The sequence below is a fragment of the Eutrigla gurnardus genome (assembly GCF_963514095.1).
Source record: "Eutrigla gurnardus genome assembly, chromosome: 13".
Classification (NCBI taxonomy): Eukaryota; Metazoa; Chordata; class Actinopteri; order Perciformes; family Triglidae; genus Eutrigla; species Eutrigla gurnardus.
In genome coordinates, this window is record NC_139936.1 from 20,058,362 (window position 1) to 20,081,896 (window position 23,535).

The window sequence follows — 23,535 nt, forward strand, 5'->3', positions numbered from 1 at the left end:
ACACAACTGCAACTAACTAACTAGCGTAGCGTAGCTGGCATTTTCTTTGCATGACAGTCAACGGGACACTCGTTTTTTGGTGTTTTCCTTTTGATTTGGTTTCTCATTTTCTACTGAATGCTGTTAGACTCGACCTTTCTGTCTATTTTCTCAGCTTTTTAAGTGCATATAAACCAATATATTTGATATAACGAAGGTGCTTAAGATGATCAGGATGATGGTGTTAATGACTGGCATTATGAGGATGTTGACAGTGATGATGAGGATGATGTGACGAAGATGATCTCGCATGCTTTTCCACGGGGCTCTGTGTTGTCAGTGCAGAACGGCTGCCTTTTGTACGGAGCTGAGAGAACAAGTTTCAAGGCAGTTCAGAGTGAATGAGCTCCAGCAGGGGGCGCAGTCACGCAGCGTAAAGAGCACACAACACACACAGATAGACGGCAAGTTGATTCTTCTAATGTCGTTGCACAATAAGTTGACTTTAGTGTAAAATCACTGTTAAATAATAAAAAAGCTTCCATTGTAATTATTAATTATGATTCCAGACATATTTTACATCCTTTCTCAACGAAATGAACCGATGCCACTGATTAATCTGATCCATGCTGACATGACAGTATATGATTAATTGTGCAGCCCTACATAGAAACCACTATAGCTGTCCTTTCTTGAGGTTAGTGTGAGTTCTGCTGCCTTCCTGTCCGATGAAGTATTACAGAGATGAACTCTGAACCTCTGCCATCTTCTTTCTCCAGCCAGCAACTAAGTTGCACTGACAACACGGAGTTGGCTTCTCTTCCTCTTTCACTCTTTCTCCCATTCCCTCTGCTTCCAACTTTATCCAATCATTTGTCTGCAGTTGGCTCTTTCTAGTTTCCCTTTGTGTCTTTTTGTCACTCTGGGTTTCTTCTGTATAATAATATTAATCCTCTAGTTCTCGGATTCTTCAGATGATTGCTCTGTTCTTTTACTTGCTACACGTGTTTCTATGACTTCAAGGAAATGTGTTAAGATGTTATCAATAAAATGATCATTTAAATAGAAAACTGAATCCCTGTCTGTGTTTGTAAACACATCAGGTTGCAGCACAGCTTTGATGTGTGTCGATAGACATCGGGACAAAACTCATTCTATGTTTCTGAGCAGAATATTTGCTGAAAAGTGTCCTCACTCCGGCCCTGGACAGGAAACAAACAGCAGCTCTGCCTCACTTTTTAATATATATAAAATGTATATAGTTTTAATATATATTATTGGAAATGAGACTTCCTTCTGACATGTGGGATATGTGACGCTGTTAAAAGCCAGCTATACTTACTAAAACATATTGGTGCCAACATGAACAATAATTAAACATTACAATAATTTATTAGGAAATTAATTCACTAATTTGCTAAAATTCAAGGTTTTGTTGTTTTTATTTTTCTGCAATTTTCCGACAGACCAAACAGACCAAACAGATTAAATGACAATTAGGAACACACTTTAGTTGCAGCCCTAATCCACACTATCTTCAAGTGTATTTGATGGACTTGTTTATCAAGCAATATATGCAGAAGTTTCTACAGTAAAAGAAACACAAATAAGGAGTTTGTTGGTATGCATGAAACTACAGTAATGTATAGAATAGAAACCGACCGATAAAGGATTTTGAAGGCCAATACCGCTACAAATGTTTGTTGATTTAAAAATGTGATATTCCGATATATCGGCCGATATTTTTGTATTATTATTTCAGAAACGTGTAACAAAACATTAACAGATTTCCCTAACATTGGTTATTTGTAGTTATTTAAATTATGAGTCTTCACTTAAATAATATGATAATGCAGTTTAAAAATAAGCTTGTTTTTTTTATTGTCACAACGGAACAGAGGAACATCAAAATATTAAAGTTCAGATAAATAAAATGTATAAAAATACAAACTTAAGATATAAAACTTAAAGTCCTTTGAACAAAAACACAACAACAAACAAATACAAAGTTACCAGTATTAAAAGACTTGGTAAGCTTCATATATATAACTTCGAACAAGACTGGAGACAAATTCTGTTAAGTTCTATAAGGGTGTTTCGTCTGCTTTTATTTTATTTTTTAAGATATTCATTTATGGGCCATTATAAATGCTGATACCAATAGTTTGGAAAATGCCTAATATCGGCCGATAATATCGGCCCACCGATATATTGGTCAGGTTCTAGTATAGAATATGTCTGACAATCAACAGTCACTCTTGGTCGAGAGAAAACATGGAGATTATCACATCAACATTCACCGTTGATGTCAATTATGTTTTATTTCAAATAACACACTTTTTAAATCTGATTAAATGACGACCACCACTATAAAACCCTAATGAATCCCTGAGAGCTCACCTTCCTCCCTGAACATCACAGAAACCTCACTTTGACAGATTTTGATATCAGCAGTTTTAGCATCACCAGCCGGTCCAATACTGAACCAGGGGAAGAGTTTCTCAGTGAAAGTGTCTCTGTGAGTGCAGATGTGAGTCATGTCTTCAGGGTTGTAGAAAGACACCTGTCCCCCATCATAGTCCAGCTGGACTCTGATCCTCCGGAGACTCATCTTCACTCTGACAGTCTTACTAGTTCCATCAATGTATTCTCCACTGTAATATATTAAACACCAGATTCCATACTTTGGTGACGCAACTATCTCTCCCTTCCTGTCACATGACTCTTTAGCCAAACCTAGAGACCAGTAAGGATGGTCTCCCACCTCCACCTCCCAGCTGTGTTTCCCTGAGCTGAAGCCCTCAGAGCCCAGAACGATGGCATACTGAGTGTTTCTCTCTGGATTGTCAGGAAGCTGCAGGATTGTGTCTCCATATCTCACCCTGGTCAGATCATCAGACAGACAGAGACCAGGGGATGCAGTGTTTGGGTCCAGAATGACAGGACTGAAGTGGACCACGTCCTTCATCTTCTCCCAGACCCTGAAGGACAGGTTGCCCAGATGTTTGGCCACATCTATCAGTGCTCCTGAGACCAGCTGTGGATCAGACCGTGAGCTCTGGACTCTGGTTCTGGTCTGAGTGGATTTATAACTGCTGAGGAACGGCACGTTGTGTTTCTGCAGGTCTTCTTCAACAGCAGAGATGCTGTCTGACAGAGAGGAGATCTGCTCCTGAATCACCTTCATCTCTCTGCTGATCCTCTTCCCCTTCTGCTCCTCTTCCTCCCTCAGAGCTGCCAGTCTGGACTTCTCTTCCTCTTTTAGGAACTGGTGGAGCTTGTTGAACTCTGCTCTGATCTGTCTCTCTGTGGACAACAGCTGCTTCTTGGAGTGTTCAATCATTTCACTGTATGTTTCCTCCACTTGTTTGTGTTTGTCCCTCTTGTCCTGCAGAGACTCCAAGTCAGATTTCAGCCGCTCCTTCAGGTCACTGACTGCTTGTTCAATAGGAACCACCTTGTGACCCTGGTGGAGAGAAAACTCACAGACAGGACACACAGCTCGATCTTCGTCCTCACAGTACAGTTTAAACTCTTCTTGATGTTTACTACACACCACCTCCACCTTCTTCTCTACTTTTTCTGTCTCAGGTGATCCAGTTTTCTGTCTCTCAGCAAAGGAGTCAGCCAGTCCCTTCAGGGTGAAGTTCACCTGAGGATTTTTGGAGGATTTTCTTTTACAAATGGGACAGTTTTTGTTGTTTGCTTGTTCCCAGAATCCTTGCAGGCAGCTTGAACAGAAGCTGTGGTTGCAGCTCAGAGACACAGGATCTGTGAAAGTCTCTGAACACACGTGGCAGTTCAGGTAACTTTCAAGAAGATCTCTCTTAGCCATTTCCTCTGGTGGGAATTATCCTTTAACAACAAGACTCACCAAATCTGTGTCCCTTTGCGGATTACAATCCTTCTGATCTGTGTTTATAGTTGAGATCCTTCAACCTAGAATGGCTTCTAACTTCCGTAATGTCGAGTTACATTTAAGTTTCACTTCCTCTCCTTTAAAATTAATAATTGACAGCTGAGATGTTATTGTATCACCAGCAGATTGTACTTTGATTTATTGTCAGATTTCACAGCAACTTTGCACATGAAGTGCTTGTAAAAAAGATGTAATGTATTTCTAAGTGGAAAAAAAACTAAATAAAATTAGAAAAATTATTGACATTGTAAACAAATGGTTGAACACAGAAACACCGAAGCTATTACATTACATTTCAGAACTTGTGTTGAACATGTTTAAGGAAATAATCACCATGTCAATGCATGCGTGACAGATAAAATAATAATTTAATTACATGACAATGTATTCTTCCAAGACAGTGATCTAAAGTATTTATGTAGTGCCTGGTACTAAGACTACCTTTAAAAATGTCTGACAACGCCACCTCCCGCTAAGGGGCAGGAGGACCCCTTCAACCTTTAATATCTACAATGCAATTTATGACCAACTCTGACCTCCCGAGCAGAAACAATTTACCAGAGGCGTATCCTGTGCAAAAGTTAAGTTGGCTTTATTACAATATGTAGATAAAACATAGGCATGAGGCAATCATCACAACAATCTCATTGGTTGGTTAAAGTCAATCAGTTCTCCTCACAATAAGGGCGGGTCAGCCATACACAGCAACCATGAGATGACTGTAGGAGACAGAAAAAGGGAGACAGCAACTCTACCACCACACACATGCACTACACACTTAAGTTCTATTTACATATGCTTTATCGCGATGAATTACATGCAGTGTCACAACCAAATATACACACCACTAGAGTGTCACCCATGCAGTCCCACCACAGAAAGAAGCTGTGTGTCAGTGCGGACCCGGCCTTTTCACAGAGTCAAGCTGTAGATACAAAAGAAAACAGGAACATTAGATGACATCGCCATCCAAATGACTACCACCCAGGACATCAAGTATAGTAGAAAATATACACTAATTGCCTCAAGCCTACAAATCAAATAAACAGCAAAAACTAAATTGACAGTAGAAAACAGTGGCTGGCCTGGTCCTTTAAAGAAAACACAAAATGCATTAGTTTGCCAGCCCAAAGTTCAAGAAATTGCACATGAGTAAAACACTAAAAAAAGGTAATAAAATTATAAGCCTACTTTGTGTGGCCAGGGCAGCTGTAAGCCCCTGCCAGCAAATGTGACAACGCCACTCTGGGAATTTCACCCAGAGAATACCAACTTAGCACACAAGTTCTAATACGGAGAAAAGGAGCAAAGATGGGAGTTCCAGTTCAAACAGCTTTTTACTTTTTATTTAGACAGCAGATCAATTGGTGGCTCTAATGAATAAAGATTTTTAAAAGATGAGATCCTGTTAAAAGTCAATTGTTTTATTACAAAAATATACTTCAAAATCCTAAAAGGTTACCAGTGCAGGGGAGAGGGTGTCAGAGAGACCCACAGGAGGGAGTACGTGAAGGGAAAGGGGGAAGGGAGGGGGTCACCACCACCGGGCACCGGAAAGAACAAGCCGCTCACACTGCAAAGCAGAAGACACACAGGTTAGTCATGCATTTTATATGGAGGCATTTAAAACTCACTTCTACTATAAAAGAGGACACAGCAAAGTTGCATGCAATAGACCCAGAAGGGGGGGGACCCTGCACCCAGTGACCCCCACCTGTTCGCCTGTGACAACCCACCTGCACTGGCACTAAACACTCAAACTCAAAATGTCAATGGTTCAGATATTTAGTCACCACAAGCCTTCTCTCCAACACAGTTCAACTATATTAAATAAATAAACCAAAAATAGAACAGTTTAAAGCAAACCAAATAAACATAAGAAAAAGGTGGGCAAGAAAACAGCAGTAACCAGAGCTCCTCCTTTGCCAGAACCACAATTGGATCACGTGGGGTTCTCCATCATATTCCCATTCCTGAGGGTTGCAAGTTACGCCAAACAACTTAGGTGCATAGGCTAGCACTAAGTTCACCACATTCCTCTCACTAATGCCGCACTGCGTGGGGGAAGGGAGGAGACGCCACCACTACCTTGCTTTAGCTCTCTTGTTACCGCAAACACCTTAGTTGAACATTAGCATCCCTAAAGCAATGTGGTGTTGGGACAGAGCGAAGAAAGCCTGCTGCTGGCTGCTTGCAGATATCTTTGAACAAAGAGCCAAGTGATTGGGTCACCTGGCACTAATCACTGATTGCAGGGTGTGGCTGAAACAGGAAGGGGGAGGGGGAAGTCTACCTGTCACAATCAGTCTACCTGTCACATTTGCAAGGGTACACAAACTCCCGTAATTAATAGTGCGGGAGCAGAGAGAGCAATCCAGTGCATCAACTATTAAAAAGGAAACAAGGCATCCGAGATAGTAACAGGAGGCTCTCCCCCTACCTGTGCACTGACCAGTGTCACTTGAGCAACCTCTTCACTCCCTTGTTCAAAACTTAACTCCCCCCCCCTCCACCCCCTCAACCTGATGCAATGCTCCCAACACCTGTTTTGTATGAACTGTAGCCCCTGTGGCTCCCACATTAACCACCGGCACATGAGCTACAGCATTGTCAACAGTCACAATGGAGGGGGACAACAACAAGCCTGGGGCAAGATCTGAGCCACCAGGCTCTAACAGCATGGTGGCGGGCGGAGCGTATGGGACCCTTGGGCAGGTGACCTTGACAAACTTCACTGACCCATCTGGTATGAACTCCCCAGTCTTTTCCGAGACCCGGACACGACCCTCAGGAACTAATGGGAAGGCTTCCAGCCTGTGGCAGTGGCGGAAAGTTGTCTTCACTGGCCAGTGGATCCCATTACAGGTTTGTCACAGCAGTCCAAGAGCCTTCTTCTGTTGTCCAGCCCCAGCCACTGCTTCTACTTGAAACCAACTAAAACCAAAACACAGAGTGCCTCTTCAAAACAGATCCTGCCGACAACGCCAAGAAATGTAGTGCCTGGTACTAAGACTACCTTTAAAAATGTCTGACAACGCCACCTCCCGCTAAGGGGCAGGAGGACCCCTTCAACCTTTAATATCTACAATGCAATTTATGACCCACTCTGACCGATGAATTACATGCAGTGTCACGACCAAATATACACACCACTAGAGTGTCACCCATGCAGTCCCACCACAGAAAGAAGCTGTGTGTCAGTGCGGACCCGGCCTTTTCACAGAGTCAAGCTGTAGATACAAAAGAAAACAGGAACATTAGATGACATCGCCATCCAAATGACTACCACCCAGGACATCAAGTACAGTAGAAAATATACACTAATTGCCTCAAGCCTACAAATCAAATAAACCGCAAAAACTAAATTGACAGAAGAAAACAGTGGCTGGCCTGGTCCTTTAAAGAAAACACAAAAATGCATTAGTTTGCAAACCCAAAGTTCAAGAAATTGCACATGAGTAAAACACTAAAAAAAGGTAATAAAATTATAAGCCTACTTTGCAAGGGTACACAAACTCCCATAATTAATAGTGCGGGAGCAGAGAGAGCAATCCAGTGCATCAATTATTAAAAAGGAAACAAAGTTATAAATACCACAATCTAAAAATATGTTTAAAAATACAGATAAACACATGTATATTTTTTACCAGTATCTGTGCCACAGCATCCCTCAGTGGTCACGTCAGTCCTGAACTGAAACATAAATAAATAAAATCTACTTAAAATATCTTCCATGTAATGTTAGCATTTCCACACAGGTTAAAATACTTAACACAAAGAGCGTTGGCCGCACACAGACACATGGTTACCTTGCTGAGACACAAACAAGGCTAGCACGAACCTGAGCTACTCCATGCTAAACCATGTTTAAAACTACTGAGCATTACCATCAGTTTTGCAGATTTCACCCTCACCCAGCACTTTATCACTTCCTGCTTAACACCTGGTCACATTGCCGCAGGCAATCAACTGGTCATGTGAGTATGTGTCCATGGCAAGTATCACACTATCCCACACTCATCCCCACCAAAAAGTGTTGTCGCCCCGACGATCGACTGACTCATAACAATGGCCTAAACTGAGGATTGCTAATCACCCCAGGCTCTAAGGAAGCAGCAGTCCTTACCACCACCATGTTGTCGTTTGCCACTATGGACCGTGGCAGATTGTATGGGTTCGAATTCTTCCCAGCAGTGGCCCGGGTGGTGCGTCGAGGGGCCAACATGTCTCCCTGGGGAGGTGGCATCTCCTGTCCAAACTTGGTGTGTGATGGACTCATTCTCCAAGGCCTCAAAGTTCACTCCTGGGGTGCTCTCTGCTCTGTTGGGGGTGAGCTGTTGAATGTCCTGCAGTGTTTCATCTGCCGGCTGAGGGGGTATTTCCTTACCTATCCATGCCAGGGCTCCCTCAACTCCACTACTGTCAAGATCACTGTCTTGATGGCTAGGTGGTGGGAATGGCTTGGGCACCACCGGTGCTGACGGTAAAGTTTCCAGCTGTGCTGACCTCATCTCAGTCCTGTGTACCCGTCGAACTGTACCAGTGCCATCAGCCAAGGTGATGGTATATGGCCCACCAGGTTCAGTTGGCGCCTCGACCACTTGGTAAAGTACTGGTGACCAGACATCCTGGATCTTCCGACGACCTGGACAGCGATGGTCCTTCAAGTAGACCAACTGCCCCTCCCTAAAGCCAGAATCGCATACTTGATTGTTGTGGTGGTGTTGGCGATACTCTGCTGCCTCCTCTAGGTTCTTCCAGGCCACATTTCGTGCCACCTGAAGTCGTTCAAGGTGTTGCTGAACCCACTCATTCCAGGAACTGGTTGTTTCTTCAGGGGCTTCTGCTCCCAAGAGAAAATCCACCGGGAGCTGTGGTGGCACGCCAAACAGGAGGAGTAAGGAGAATGGCCAGTCGAGCGGTGAGTCGAAGTGTTATAGGCCCACACCAGCTGTGGAATGTGCTTTGGCCACGTCCGTTTCTTTTCAGGGGGGAGAGATCGTAGCAAATCATGAAGTGTCCTGTTAAACCTCTCACACTCGCCATTCCCTTGTGGATGATACGTTGTGGTCCTGGACTTCTCGATCCCATATAGTTGACAGAGCTGCCGGATAACAGCGCTCTCAAAATTTCTCCCCTGGTCTGAATGTATCCGCTTGGGCACCCTGAACCGGTTGAACCAGCTGTCAACCAGAATCTTTGCCACTGTAACATCGCTTTGATCCTTGGTTGGTATGGCCTGTGTAAATTTAGAGAAGACATCCGTCATTACCAACACATTCTCCCTCCCATCTGTTGCAGGCTCAAGCAGGGTGAAATCAATGGCAAGTACTTCCATCGGCTGACTGGCAAGTAGGACACCCTGGTAGGTCCTCACTGTAGGCTGGACAGCCTTTGAGAGTACACAGCGCTGGCAGTCCCGACAATACCTCTCTATTTCCGCTCCCATTCCTGGCCAATAGCATTTTTGCCTCGCCAGGTCTGTGGTCCTTCGTACCCCTTGATGTCCATGCTGGTCGTGAATACTGTGTAAAAGTTCCTGCTGAAGGCACTGGGGCAGGAGTAGTTGATTACCCAACTCTCCATGCGGGGCAGTGATCTGTCTGTACAGCAGGCCGTCCTTCTCCAGGATAGGATCCCACTGCCGAAGTAATAATAATAATAATATTAATAAACTTTATTTATATAGCACCTTTCAAAAACAAGTTACAAGGTGCTGTACAATAACAACAGAAATAAAACAGGTCAAATGCAATTTCCTGGCAACAACATAATAAAACCACCTGAGAAATAAAATTGGACTTAAAATTATAAAATCACCCACCCACAACAAAGTAATCATACAATAATGATAAAACAAAATTAAAACAAAATTAAGAGAAGGCTAATCGATAAAAGTGAGTTTTAAGAAGAGATTTAAAAGAAGCCACTGAGCTCGCCTGCCTGAGATCGCCGGGCAGGGTGTTCCACAGCTGTGGAGCATGGACAGCAAAGGCCCGGTCACCTTTGGTGAAAGACGGGACCTTGGAACCATAAGCAGGGCAGCACCGGCGGATCTCAGGCTGCGGTCAGGCTCGTATGGTAAAAGCAAATCACGGATGTAGGCAGGGGCCTGACCATTCAGGGCTTTAAAAACAATTAGTAAAATCTTAAAATCAATTCTAAAACTCACGGGCAGCCAATGGAGAGTGGCAAGGGTTGGAGTTATGTGGTCACTTCTCTTACTACCTGTTAAAAGCCTGGCAGCTGCATTCTGAATGAGTTGCAGTCTACGGATGATTCCTTTACTGATCCCAGCATACAGAGTGTTACAGTAATCAAGTCTAGATGATATAAAAGCATGGACAACCTTCTCCAGGTCAGCGGGACAGAGGAAGGAGCGGATCCTCATTAGCTGTCTTAGCTGCCCGAAACAGGATTGTACTACCTTGGTTACTTGTGAGTCAAATGATAGCTGTTAGTCAAAAATGACACCAAGGTTGCGAGCCTCATTCTGGATACAGAGAGTAGAGGGGAGACTGTCGGGAATGGAGGTGCTAGAGCTGGATGGAGTGAAAAGGATTACTTCTGTTTTTGATTAATTTAGCTGGAGAAAGTTGTTTGACATCCATGTCTTTACGTCTGTTAGGCATGAGAGAATGTGGGAAACATCTGAAGAGCCAGGTTTTAGTGGAACATATAACTGGGTGTCATCCACATATAAATGAAAGTTTATGTTGTGCCTTTGAATGATTCTCCCCAGGGGTAGCATGTAAATAGAAAAAAGCAAGGGCCCCAGAATTGACCCATGGGGGACCCCACAAAACAGGGGAGCATGCGAGGAACAGACATCACCAAGAGTCACAGAGAAGGACCTGTTTGATAAATAAGACTTGAACTTCTTTTGGCCTTTAGTGAACCAAGACGCCACACCACTGATGCTGATAAAATGTTCCAGACGGTTTATTAAAATATCATGGTCCACCGTATCAAAGGCAGAGCTGAGGTCAAGTAAAATTAAGACTGAACAGAGCCCTGAATCAGCTGCAAGCAACAGGTCATTTGTGACCTTAATAAGAGCAGTTTCAGTACTGTGCTGTGAGCGAAAGCCTGATTGGAACTTTTCAAACAAGTCATTATTATCTAAAAAGGCGAGCAGCTGTGTAGAGACAACTTTTTCTAAAACCTTTCATAAAAATGGCAACTTGGAGATCGGTCTAAAATTGTTTAAAACTGAGGCATCCAAAGTGGGCCTTTTTAAAAGTGGATAGACCAGGGCATGTTTAAAACAGGATGAAAAAATGCCAGTTGACAGAGATAGGTTAACAATGGCTAAGACATCGGGACCAACCGTCTGAAACACATATTTTAAAAACCAGGTGGGCAAACAGTCTGAGAGGCAGGTGGAAGATCTCGATGCAGTAACGATGCGCTCCAGAGAGGACAAGGAGATTTCATTAAAATTGGTTAAAGGAGAGTGGAGGTAAGAGATTGTGTCAGTTTCTCTAAGAGTGGTGTCAAACTGCTCTCGGATCTGTACAACCTTATTTACAAAATTATGAAGAAATTCCTCACATTTCTCTGGGGAGGGATCAGGAAACTGGCTGGGTGCAGGTTGGGTCACAGACTGAATGGTTTTAAAAAGTACCCTGGGATTATGGCCCTGACTGGCAATCAAATTTGCAAAATACGAGTTCCTAGCCACTTTGACAGCACGCTGATATGAGGACATGAGACCTTTAAAGGAAAACACCACCGCATTTCCATACTGAACTATGTTCTGCTCTGATCTTAGACGAGGTGATACATACCTCCCTCTCCTCTGTGGGCGCACTCAATGGCTCTTGCGCGCACTCCGCGCAGCGCTAATTTGCTAGCATGTAGCTTGTCCCAGTATATTCCTTAGGATCCAAAGGGGGGTGAAGTTAGAAGCGACCAAGCACTTCCACGTTGTCCCTATTTAAATATGGTTACGTGAGTAGTTACACGACCCAAGTTTGGTTACACAAAATGAAACATGCCAATTTTTCTAAGCGGATAACAAGGATAACTATATAGTATGGCGGAATAACAACTGGAAGCACTTCGACGTCGGCGCAGTAATATCATCACTCCCCTCCCCCTCTTACTTCCGTCAATAGAACCTACGTGACCTGCACGCCGTCGCCTGCACTACCTGTAGTAGTTTGTGCACAGTTGAGGAAGCATCAGGTTGTAGTAAGATAGTTTGTGAACAATCAAACATCATGGTTATAACGTGCATCGTACAGGGTTGTGAAAACAAGCAGAAGGTATATAGTCCCGTCATGTTTCACAGATGATATTACTGCGCCGACGTCGAAGTGCTTCCAGTTGTTATTCCGCCATACTATATAGTTATCCTTGTTATCCGCTTAGAAAAATTGGCATGTTTCATTTTGTGTAACCAAACTTGGGTCGTGTAACTACTCACGTAACCGTATTTAAATAGGGACAACGTGGAAGTGCTTGGTCGCTTCTAACTTCACCCCCCTTTGGATCCTAAGGAATATACTGGGACAAGCTACATGCTAGCAAATTAGCGCTGCGCGGAGTGCGCGCAAGAGCCATTGAGTGCACGCACAGAGGAGAGGGAGGTATGTATCACCTCGTCTAAGATCAGAGCAGAACATAGTTCAGTATGGAAATGCGGTGGTTTTTTCCTTTAAGGGAGATGAGGGAGCCACTGTGCTTGTCCTGTTTCCATTTCCGCTCTGCCTTCCTGCACTGTCTCTTTAAACGCTTGAGATCTTCACTCAACCATGGGCATGAAGAGGTAGTCTTCTTTTTATTTCTTACGGGTGCAATGGAATCTATAATAGTAGTGCAGGAGTTGTTGAAATCACTGACCAGTTTATCAACAGAGAGAGGGGGTTGTAGATGGTTGCCACGCATTGAAGTAAAGGCATGGCAGAAGGTTGGAGCAGAGAGTGAGCTAAGAGGACGAGAGCGGATATATGAGGTGGGTTTAGGGACTGGAGAGAGGTGGGGGATCTGGAAAAGAACTGCATTGTGATCAGAGGCCACAAAGTCAGTCACAGAAACACCATCCAGACAGAACCCGTGGGAGAGGACAAGATCCAGGGTGTGACCTTTAACATGGCTTGGTTGCTTTACAGATTGAGTCAAACTAAAAGAGTTTATAAGAGTAATAAAATCAGAGGTGAACGAGGAGGCAGATGGACAGCAGACGTGGATATTAAAATCCCCTAAAATCAGAACTCTGTCGTGTTGTGACATAATGTGAGATAACAGATCCGAAAATTTCTGTAAAAAACCAGCAGTGGTTTTGGGGGGCCTGTAGATTAAGACACATAAAATTGGGAGTTCATTTTTTAAAAAGAAACTGAGACACTCAAAGCTGGAGAAGGCGCCCAGTGAGATGGGGGAGCAGTTGAATGCACTTCTATGGATAACAGCGAGCCCCCTCCTCTGCCTGTCACTCTAGGCTGGTGGAAAAATGAGTAGTCAGGAGGAGAAGATTCAATGAGGGCGGCACAGTCATCAGGATTTAGCCATGACTCAGTAATGAGAAAGAAATCAGTATTGTGTGTAGAAATAAAATCCTGACAGATAAAAGACTTGTTGGAGAGAGATCTGACATTATGTAAGCAGAAGTAGGCTGAGTTTGTGACGGAGGTTGGAGAGGTAATATTAACTGCAACAAGGCTGGACCTGTGGGGAGAGCGTACTTTAGAACTAACACACTGCCTCTCAGAAATTCTAACAGGGATAGAGAAACTGTTTGCAGAGTTAAAACTGGAGCTGGCAGTAGAGCTGGAACAAGCACTAATACTAGCACCAGCAGGGCCCGCATGGTCCAGGGCGGAGCAAAATGAGGCTGGGCAAGAGAGCTGGATGGGGACCTGCTGGGAAGGATGTCAATTAGAGCAGAAGGCAACAAAATCAATATAATTTTTGATCAGCCTCCTTGATCCCTTCCTGTTAGGATGCAGCCCATCAGATTTAAATAAATCATGCCTGGACCAGAAAGAGTCAAAGTGGCTGATAAACCCCAGGCCAGTTGCAGAAGAGAAATTCTGCATCCACAGGTGCAGGTTGAAGAGACGGCTGAAGCGTTCCGTGCTGCCGTGCAGGGTGGGAGTGGGCCCAGACAGGACACACCGCCTCCCCAGGCTCTCAATTGTGAAGGACAGGGACTCTAGCTCAGCATGTAGTTTTGATGATTGCCTAGACATGACATCGTTTGTGCCAGTGTGAGCTATCACAGTGTTGATGGAAGGATGGAGGTCTAGAAGCACAGGGATAAGCTCAATAAAATCAGCTGTCTTGCCACCTGAGAGACAGTAGGTGATAGCACCAGGGAGTTGGACAAATCTAATGATTGAGTCACCAATTATTAAGAGTTCTGGTTTTTCTGTTCCCAGGTTGTCATTGTAAACAGCTAGTTTTGGGTTAAGAAGCTTGGGAGACCTTGATGAATCAGGGGAGCAGAAGGGGGCGTGGCCGGTGACTACCTTGGACACGGATTGTAACAGGTAACAGGTGGTCTGGATGAGGTAGCGGGGCACTCGACCGCAGTTTGCGGCGGAGAGGAGGACGCTTCAGCAGGCATCGCAGGAGAACGCCGTATGGGCCGCAGGAGCGAGAGACGGGGACGTTTGACGCACAGAGATGCCAGCGGAGGGGATGCTGAGTCCGAGAGTGAGGAGACACTGAAGGGCAAAGAGCGCTTCCGGGTTCGGGTCACGCTGCTTGCTGGAGGGGGGACTGGCTCAGTGTGAAGATTATCCAGCGGGGAGAAAAAGTTTGCCAGAGTGACATCACTGACGCTGGGGCCAAATGGGTCGTAGAGGGGCAGAGAGATCTTCTTTTGGCCTTTAGTGACACAGGCCCAGGATGGAGTGGAGGTTGCGCCGGGGACGTCGTCAGGAGCCGGAGCCGCCGCCGCCGCCGCCGCCGGGTTGGAGGACCGCAGGGTGTCCGGAGCCTCGAGCGTTGCCAGCCGGGAACACAGCATGGACTGCCGCTGGAGGAGCTCATCAATGAGGCGTTCTATAGAGTGGAGTTCAGTCTTTAGGTCCGTGAACTCTGCAGTGGGAGCCATTGGTGGAGGCTTGTTCAGCTAGTGTTAGCATTCGCGCTAAACATGCTAACACGACAGTCCACGCTGCCGAGGGAGCGATGAAAGTGCTCGTGAATGTTACTGAAGTGTAAATGTTGTAAAGTGAAAACAAAGCAGAAGCCAAACAAAGAGAATGATGAAGTGATCAGTCCGCAGCCAGGAAAATCGCTTCATGAATTAATAATGTCTCCTCTCTATTGTTGTTCAAATGACTGATAGTCAGGTAGCAGAAAGTAGACGCTGAACCTCCACTGGGAGTTGTAGCCGCTGTTCCTTAGTTGGAGGGCTGCCTGCTTGCCAGAAAGAAAGAAAAACCTTGAGAATTGGGTCAGCACTCTGCAGGGTTGCCAGTTCAGCCCTTGTTCGACTTGGAAATACCCCAATTTGCTGCTGTGTCACCATCTCAGGTCCCTCAGGGTCATGCTGGTTGGGCACCTCATGGTGTCCTGCCTGGCCACTGTTGAGGTTGTAGCAGGAGCAGATTTGGTTATCAACAGTTAATTATTAATGTCAATCTGTTTATCGATATTAATAATTATATTTAATCAATTATCATGATATAATTATGGAAAAACGGGGCACCACCCTGGGATCAGGGAAAAGATAACCTAAAACTGTATTCAGTCTCAATATAAAGGTTTTATACTCACATGCCAAGGATCGTGATCCTTGGCATAGAAGCATAAAAACAATCTAACAATTAAAAAGGCGTGAAATTCAAGCACTAGCCTTCACAACCTGCTGTTATCCAGTGACATATACACAACAAGCACAAGGAGCGCTAGTTATAATATAATAAGATTGATTAAAATCAGTAATAGTGATCACAATCAATAACACTGCAATTAACAAAGCCTTATTACCTAACTACCTAACACACAAAACTAAGCTAAACAGAAGGAGAGACACACGTGGAGTGTGTGTGTGTGTGTGTGTGCGTGTGTGTGCGTGTGCGTGTGTGTGCGTGTGTGTCGAGAGAGAGAGAGCGAGAGAGAGGGAGAGATGACCGGGTGCGGCCACCAGATGGAGCTATTCCTCACAGCGTTCAGGGGCGGAGCCACTGACGTCCGATGGGGTAGCGAGAGAGGGAGAGAGAGCTATGGCCGGACGCGACCACCAGATGGAGCTATTCCTCACAGCGTTCAGGGGCGGAGCCACTGACGTCAGATGGAGTAGCGAGAGAGAGAGAGCGAGAGATGGCCGGATGCAGCCACCAGATGTAGCTATGTCCTTAGCGTCCGCAGGGAACAGCTGGTGTAGGACACGTGTGCGGCGTATGTGTGTGTGTGTTAGCGGGACACAAACAAAGAGAGACAGAATGCGCGAGCGATATTCTGAGGTTCAGAAGGCGTGCAGCTATCACACGGGCGCGCGTGAATGAACTGGCGTTTATTCCGTGAGACCGGTCTTTTAACGGATAGTAGAGGCTTTCTGAGCTCGCGAATATGGCTGAGGTTAGTCGAAAACACTGTTACAGAAATCAACCCAGCGGCATGGGTACACGATCAGCATTCAAATACAGCAGCACATAACAACGGACTCGGCGGTCCGCGATCAGAACTTAAAACACATTAACACGAATTACAAGCATGTCCTACACTATCGAATCTCTGCTTCTGCCCAGACAAATAGCCTCTTACTTTTGTCGATGTGAGATGTGTCGACGTGAGGTTTCCGTCCCGTGCGGGGATGGCGTTCCTTGACGCCGGCAACGGACGGTAGTTGCGGGCGCTCGTTCAGCGCCGGATCCAATTAGTTGAAGAAAACCGTCAGTATTTCTTCCTTCTGCAGGCAACGATGAACAATCGCGGGGCTCGGCGATTTAGTCAGCTGATTTCAGACAAAGACGGGTCAAGTTATCCGTTCTGCTGGCAGCTGGGACGAAGAAAGTTTTTTCTTCTTTCCGCGGGGAACAGGAGAGAGGCGCTGTCGCGGCGGTCTCCTCAGGATCCAAAATGATAAACAAAAGAAAAATAAAACGAGTAGAGAAAAAGAGAGGTAAAACAGTCTGTTGCTCATCCAGCGAGTTTGGGGGAAAGACTGTGGCCTAGGACAAAGGAAAATGCTGCAGACGTAATGTTCACCTCCTGTTGTAACGCGAGTCACGGTGGAGAGAGGGAGTTCCTCAGGTGGCGCCGGGATATATAGCTCACGGCTGGTCCAGGGGACCCCCTGGGGTTCCCTGAAGATAGTCAGCCAATAGGGCACCAGTTGTGTGACGTTGCCATTTTAGGGGACCCTAAAATGGTGGTTGTAGTTTGTATCTCCTTTGTCCCTTTGTCTTGGCCGCATGTGTAGGCTTTCGTGAGGTCCCAACACCACTATATTGGCAGGAGAGAGAGTCAGCATTTCCATTATTCCTCCCTGGTTTGTAATGCACAGTAAAATCAAAAGCCACAAGTTGGGCTACCCATCGTTGTTCTGTGGCACCTAGCTTGAGGGTCTGAAATTGGCTTAGGGCATTATTATCATTATACACTGTGCACTTGCTGCTTAGCAAATATTCCCTGAATTTTTCCGATATTGCCCACTTCAGTGCCAGGAACTCCAACTTGGTGGAGCTATAATTGTCCATATTGCGCTCAGAGCCCCGCAATGAACAACAAGCATAGGCCACTGGTTTCAACTTGCCATTCTGGTCTTGTGAAAGGACAGCCCCTAACCCCTGATGACTAGCATCGATCTCCAAGACAAAAGGCTTGGTGAAGTCTGCAAATGCTAAGATAGGGGCACTGGAGAGCATCTTCTTTAAATCACTGAGACTTTGCTCACACTCCTCAGTCCACAGATTAGGTAGGACTACAGCTGGCCTCGTTCTATTTTGTTTGGCTACCTTGATGATGTCATCCACAAGTTGGTGCAGGGGGGCAGCTAACTGTGCAAAACCTTTTACAAAGCGGCGGTAGTAGCTGCAAAAACCAAGAAATGATCGAACTTCTGTTATATCCCAAGGCCGCCTCCAGTTCGCCACTGCAGAGATCTTCTCTGGATCAGTGGCTACTCCTTCACTGGACACATGGTGCCCCAGGTACTGCACCTCTTTCCTGAAAAAATGGCACTTACTCAGTTTGGCCTTCAGGCCCTTCTGGTGAAGGCGGCTGAGAACCATCTCCAACCTTTGCAAGTGCTGTTCCATGGAAGAAGAGAAAACAATGACATCATCCAGGTAAAGGAGGACTGACTGAAGGCTCTGGTCGCCAAATATTCTCTCCATAAGCCTCTGGAAGGTCCCAGGAGCATTGCATAGGCCGAAGGGCATCCGTTCAAATTCAAATAGGCCAAATGGTGTACAGGAAGCTGTCTTGGCTTTGTTTTTTTCAGCTACAGGGACTTGATTGTAACCACTTGCCAAATCAAGTGTAGAGAACCACTGCGCACCTGCAAGTGCATCCAAAGACTCCTCAATTCGAGGCAGTGGATATGTGTCCTTCCTGGTCTTAGAGTTGAGCTGCCGGTAATCAACGCACATCCTCAGCTCTCCCGTCTTCTTTTGCACTAAGACAATAGGTGATGCATAAGACTGCTGCTCTCTCTAATCACCCTACTCTCAAGAAGCTGCTTAATGTGATCTTTTACAGCCTGCCACTGTGTAGGGGGTATTCTTCTATACCTTTGGCGGACGGGGGTCTCGTCTAGAAGTGGGATCTCATGTACAATCTCCTCGGTGCACCCCAAGTCTCCCTCATGTTTAGCAAAGATGTGATTATACCTCTGCAATAGTTCTTTTACCTGTTGTTCTTCTACAGGTGAAAGTCCTGGCCAGTGCAAAGCTGTGATGGCATCCGAGATAGTAACAGGAGGCTCTCCCCCTACCTGTGCACTGACCAGTGTCACTTGAGCAACCTCTTCACTCCCTTGTTCAAAACTTAACCTCAACCTGATGCAATGCTCCCAACACCTGTTTTGTATGAACTGTAGCCCCTGTGGCTCCCACATTAACCACCGGCACATGAGCTACAGCATTGTCAACAGTCACAATGGAGGGGGACAACAACAAGCCTGGGGCAAGATCTGAGCCACCAGGCTCTAACAGCATGGTGGCGGGCGGAGCGTATGGGACCCTTGGGCAGGTGACCTTGACAAACTTCACTGACCCATCTGGTATGAACTCCCCAGTCTTTTCCGAGACCCGGACACGACCCTCAGGAACTAATGGGAAGGCTTCCAGCCTGTGGCAGTGGCGGAAAGTTGTCTTCACTGGCCAGTGGATCCCATTACAGGTTTGTCACAGCAGTCCAAGAGCCTTCTTCTGTTGTCCAGCCCCAGCCACTGCTTCTACTTGAAACCAACTAAAACCAAAACACAGAGTGCCTCTTCAAAACAGATCCTGCCGACAACGCCAAGAAATGTAGTGCCTGGTACTAAGACTACCTTTAAAAATGTCTGACAACGCCACCTCCCGCTAAGGGGCAGGAGGACCCCTTCAACCTTTAATATCTACAATGCAATTTATGACCCACTCTGACCGATGAATTACATGCAGTGTCACGACCAAATATACACACCACTAGAGTGTCACCCATGCAGTCCCACCACAGAAAGAAGCTGTGTGTCAGTGCGGACCCGGCCTTTTCACAGAGTCAAGCTGTAGATACAAAAGAAAACAGGAACATTAGATGACATCGCCATCCAAATGACTACCACCCAGGACATCAAGTACAGTAGAAAATATACACTAATTGCCTCAAGCCTACAAATCAAATAAACCGCAAAAACTAAATTGACAGTAGAAAACAGTGGCTGGCCTGGTCCTTTAAAGAAAACACAAAAATGCATTAGTTTGCAAACCCAAAGTTCAAGAAATTGCACATGAGTAAAACACTAAAAAAAGGTAATAAAATTATAAGCCTACTTTGCAAGGGTACACAAACTCCCATAATTAATAGTGCGGGAGCAGAGAGAGCAATCCAGTGCATCAACTATTAAAAAGGAAACAAAGTTATAAATACCACAATCTAAAAATATGTTTAAAAATACAGATAAACACATGTATATTGTTTACCAGTATCTGTGCCACAGCATCCCTCAGTGGTCACGTCAGTCCTGAACTGAAACATAAATAAATAAAATCTACTTAAAATATCTTTCATGTAATGTTAGCATTTCCACACAGGTTAAAATAATTAACACAAAGAGCGCATTTAATTTGTGCAAAACGTTTCCTTTGAAATGACACAGACACATAAGTAATCTTTACATCTCATTGTATGCAACAAAAACATGACTGAAAACCCCAAATGTAAAAAACACGGCCACACAGATTTAATGACAATAGGAACACACTTTAGTTCAGCCCTGATCCACACAATCTTCAAGTGTATTTGATGGACTTGTTACATTTTGTTGCACTTTTGGGCTGCTCTCATGTGGATTTTACCTGGAAGAGAAATATTATCAAGCAATAAATGCAGAAGTTTCTACAGTTAAAGCAACACAAATAATGAGTTTGTTGGTATGCATGAAACTACAGTAATGTATAGAATATGTCTGACAATCAACAGTCACACTTGGTCGAGAGAAAACATGGAGATTATTACATCAACATTCACCGTTTGGTCCATTCTGAACAGTAAATCATGTTTTATTTCAAATAAAACATTTTTAAATCTGATTAAATGACGACCACCACTATAAAACCCCAATGAATCCCTGAGAGCTCACCTTCCTCCCTGAACATCACAGAAACCTCACTTTGACACATTTTGATATCAGCAGTTTTAGCAGGGGTGGCGGGATTAATCGATGGATTGCACTGCAAACAGTTTTATTGAGGGTTTGACTTGCAATCAGCTCCTCTGTACTTTGCTCGTCCGCCATTGGCTGCCTTCACATTTGTCTCACTCCTATTGGTCAGACCAGGATGTTAAAGAGAACGGGCCGTCGGTTTGGTGAGTAGTCCTCAGGTTTCTATTTATTTTTAATATTTATTTATTTATTTATTTTAGTGGATATTATTATCGTGCTTTTCTCTCTTTTTTTGTTTTCCTACTGTACAGCTCGTGCACTCGCGCAAATTTTTTATTGTTCAGAGGGAGTCTACTCCATGTAAAACATGACTGTTTTTAAAGGGATATTATACCCAATTTGCATCCTGCATGTGTTTTTCTGTAACGACCAACATGGCGTGTGTATTCCTGTTTCTTTCTCTGCTGTTTTCCTCTGCAACTTTATTGAAGTTGATTTTGACATTATGTTTTGCAGTTTCACGGTTTCCATCGTTTTCTCCTGCGTAGGTCATAACCACTTTGCCAGAAGTGGGACATCCATCACTTTAAATCTCGTAGAATACAGGGTTGTATTTTGAGTGAACCGTCCCTCCAAAAGCTTCATCTTCACCCTTTTCTGTTACAGTGATGAGGTTTTTTTTCAAATGAACCTCTGATGCGTTGTACTATACATGTGTCTCATCCAGGCACAGTGTTAATGGCTAGTTGACTTTGTAAAAGTCTACAGTAAAAGGTCGAAGGTTACCCGAAGGCATTCTTATGTGATCAACTGGACATGACCCCAGGGGCGGGGTGGCCACAGGGAGGTTCGGGAGGATTCCCGAACGGCCGGTCTGTTCTGGGCCGAACCGGCCGGTGGTCAGATTTTTTTTTTTTTTTTTTTTTAATGTAAAACGGGGCCGCGGCCCGCGATTAAACAGGCAGCCTGCCCTTACAGCCCTTGTAGGTGGCAGATTGGAACGCCAGACTGGGTCACTCTAATATCTTGCATTTTAAGGGGGGATACGAGCGGCCCCCCCTCTCAATTTGAGCTGATCCTTGTTCCTATTGACATGTGATTGGCTCAGCCGCTCAGTCAGAAGAACGGCTGGTTTTCCTGTTAAAAAAACAGAAAAGGAAGGAAGGAAGAGGGGCAGGATCGCGATGATGAAAAGAAAGAAGCCAGAGAAAGAGATGGGTGGAGCAGAGAAAGTGAGGATGAAAAAGAAAAGAAAGTTGATAGAAGACGCAGCAAAATGCGCGAAATTAACTGATATGTTCCGTCGTGGTGGGACCAAGGTCGGCCAGGCCGGTGATGACGACACGGGTCCGAGCAGCACGGCCACAGCAGGTTAACAAGCACCGTCTACACCGCGCCATCATCCCAGACCCAGACAATATAGTGTTTGTGTTTCAGGACACAGACAGAGCTATCAGTAAAGTTACACAATAAATAAATCATTAATTTGCTTTGTCAATTAAAAATAAAATCCATAGGCTACCAACTGACCATAAAACACTAAAATTCATTGCAATAATAAATAAATAAATAACATTCTGTTTTAAAGATATAATTTAAAATTATAAATATATATATAATATAATACGGCTATATTTCCTGTTATGTTTCTGCATTAGTGTGTGTGTGTGTGTGTGTGTGTGTGTGTGTGCGCGCGCGGCACTTTTCTTAAATTTAATTTTAGATTTTGTTTGTGTTCTAACACTGAATTATTTGCAAAAGTACTATAAATGTTATCATTGTTGCTGTTAATGTTGGACACAGATAATGCCAGTCATGAGAGTGAGGAGGAGAGAGGGACAGATGAGGAGGGACAGGAGAAGGAGGAGGAGGAGAAGGAGGAGGAGGAGAAGGAGGAAGAGGACGAAGAGGAGGAGGAGGAGGACGTGGATGAAGCGGAGGAGGCGGAGGAGGGGACTGAGGAAAGTGGAGCAAGAACAGTGCCAGGTACAGGTGCAGTGTGAAGGTCTGGGTTAGCAATAGGTCTTTGCTTAGAATTATATGAAGATGTAAAGTTCCACAGGAACAAAAAGCTCATCCACCATTTCTGAATTATCCGTTTTCTTAATGACTTATTGCTAATCTTCGTTATTACTGATGCTCTTTTCATGCAGCACAAGATGCACAGGAAAAGGCAGGGCCAAGCACAAGGGAAACAGAGCCAGGGATACAACCAGCTGAAGATGAGGGTTTTGATTTTTACGCACGTCCCGCCTCCAAAGATTTAGATCAGTTTTTTTCTTACCATCCTCAACAACCCCCCAGAAAAGGGATGTCTATCTATCAAACCAAAGATGGCATTAAGAGAAAGTGGCTTTCCTACTGTGAGAAAGAAAACTCACTGTACTGCACAGTATGTTTGGCATATGCAAAGCCATCTGCAAGTGATAGTGCATTTGTTAAAGGTGGAATGAAAGCATGGAAGCATGTACATCAACGAATAGAAGAACATGAACGAAATCAAGTGCATCGAGAAAGTGCTGAAGCATATTTCATGAAGGCCACCCATGCAGACATAGCAAGTTTACTTGGAGGAAAACAAATGTCTCTCCATCGTGAACAGGTCAGAAAAAAACGTGAAGTCATGAGCCGTGTCATAGAAGTGATAAAGGTCATAGGAAAATGTGGTCTGAGCTACCGGGGCACTAATTTTGAGGCTGCCCACACTTGGGAAAACATGGCTCTTAACCATGGACATTTCTTGGAAATGATCCTGCTGTTGAGCAAGTTTGATGTTTCTCTCCAAGAACATGTGAGTAAATGTATAAAGAAAAGCAAGAGTCTACATGAAACAGGGTCTAAAGGAAGAGGGTCTCTCGTTACCTTGCTC

The 23,535-nt window shown here is 44.7% G+C and overlaps 1 protein-coding gene across 1 annotated transcript; it reads right to left on the reverse strand.

The window, feature by feature from the left end:
• Window positions 1-2,356: 2,356 nt before the first annotated feature.
• On the reverse strand, window positions 2,357-3,814 carry LOC311023681 (nuclear factor 7, brain-like; the record flags this gene model as incomplete). The annotated part of the gene is made up of 1 exon (XM_084025673.1): window positions 2,357-3,814. The coding sequence occupies one exon, from the start codon at window positions 3,812-3,814 to the stop codon at window positions 2,357-2,359; it is 1,458 nt and encodes a 485-aa protein (XP_083881799.1).
• Between the last annotated feature and the right edge of the window lie 19,721 nt (window positions 3,815-23,535).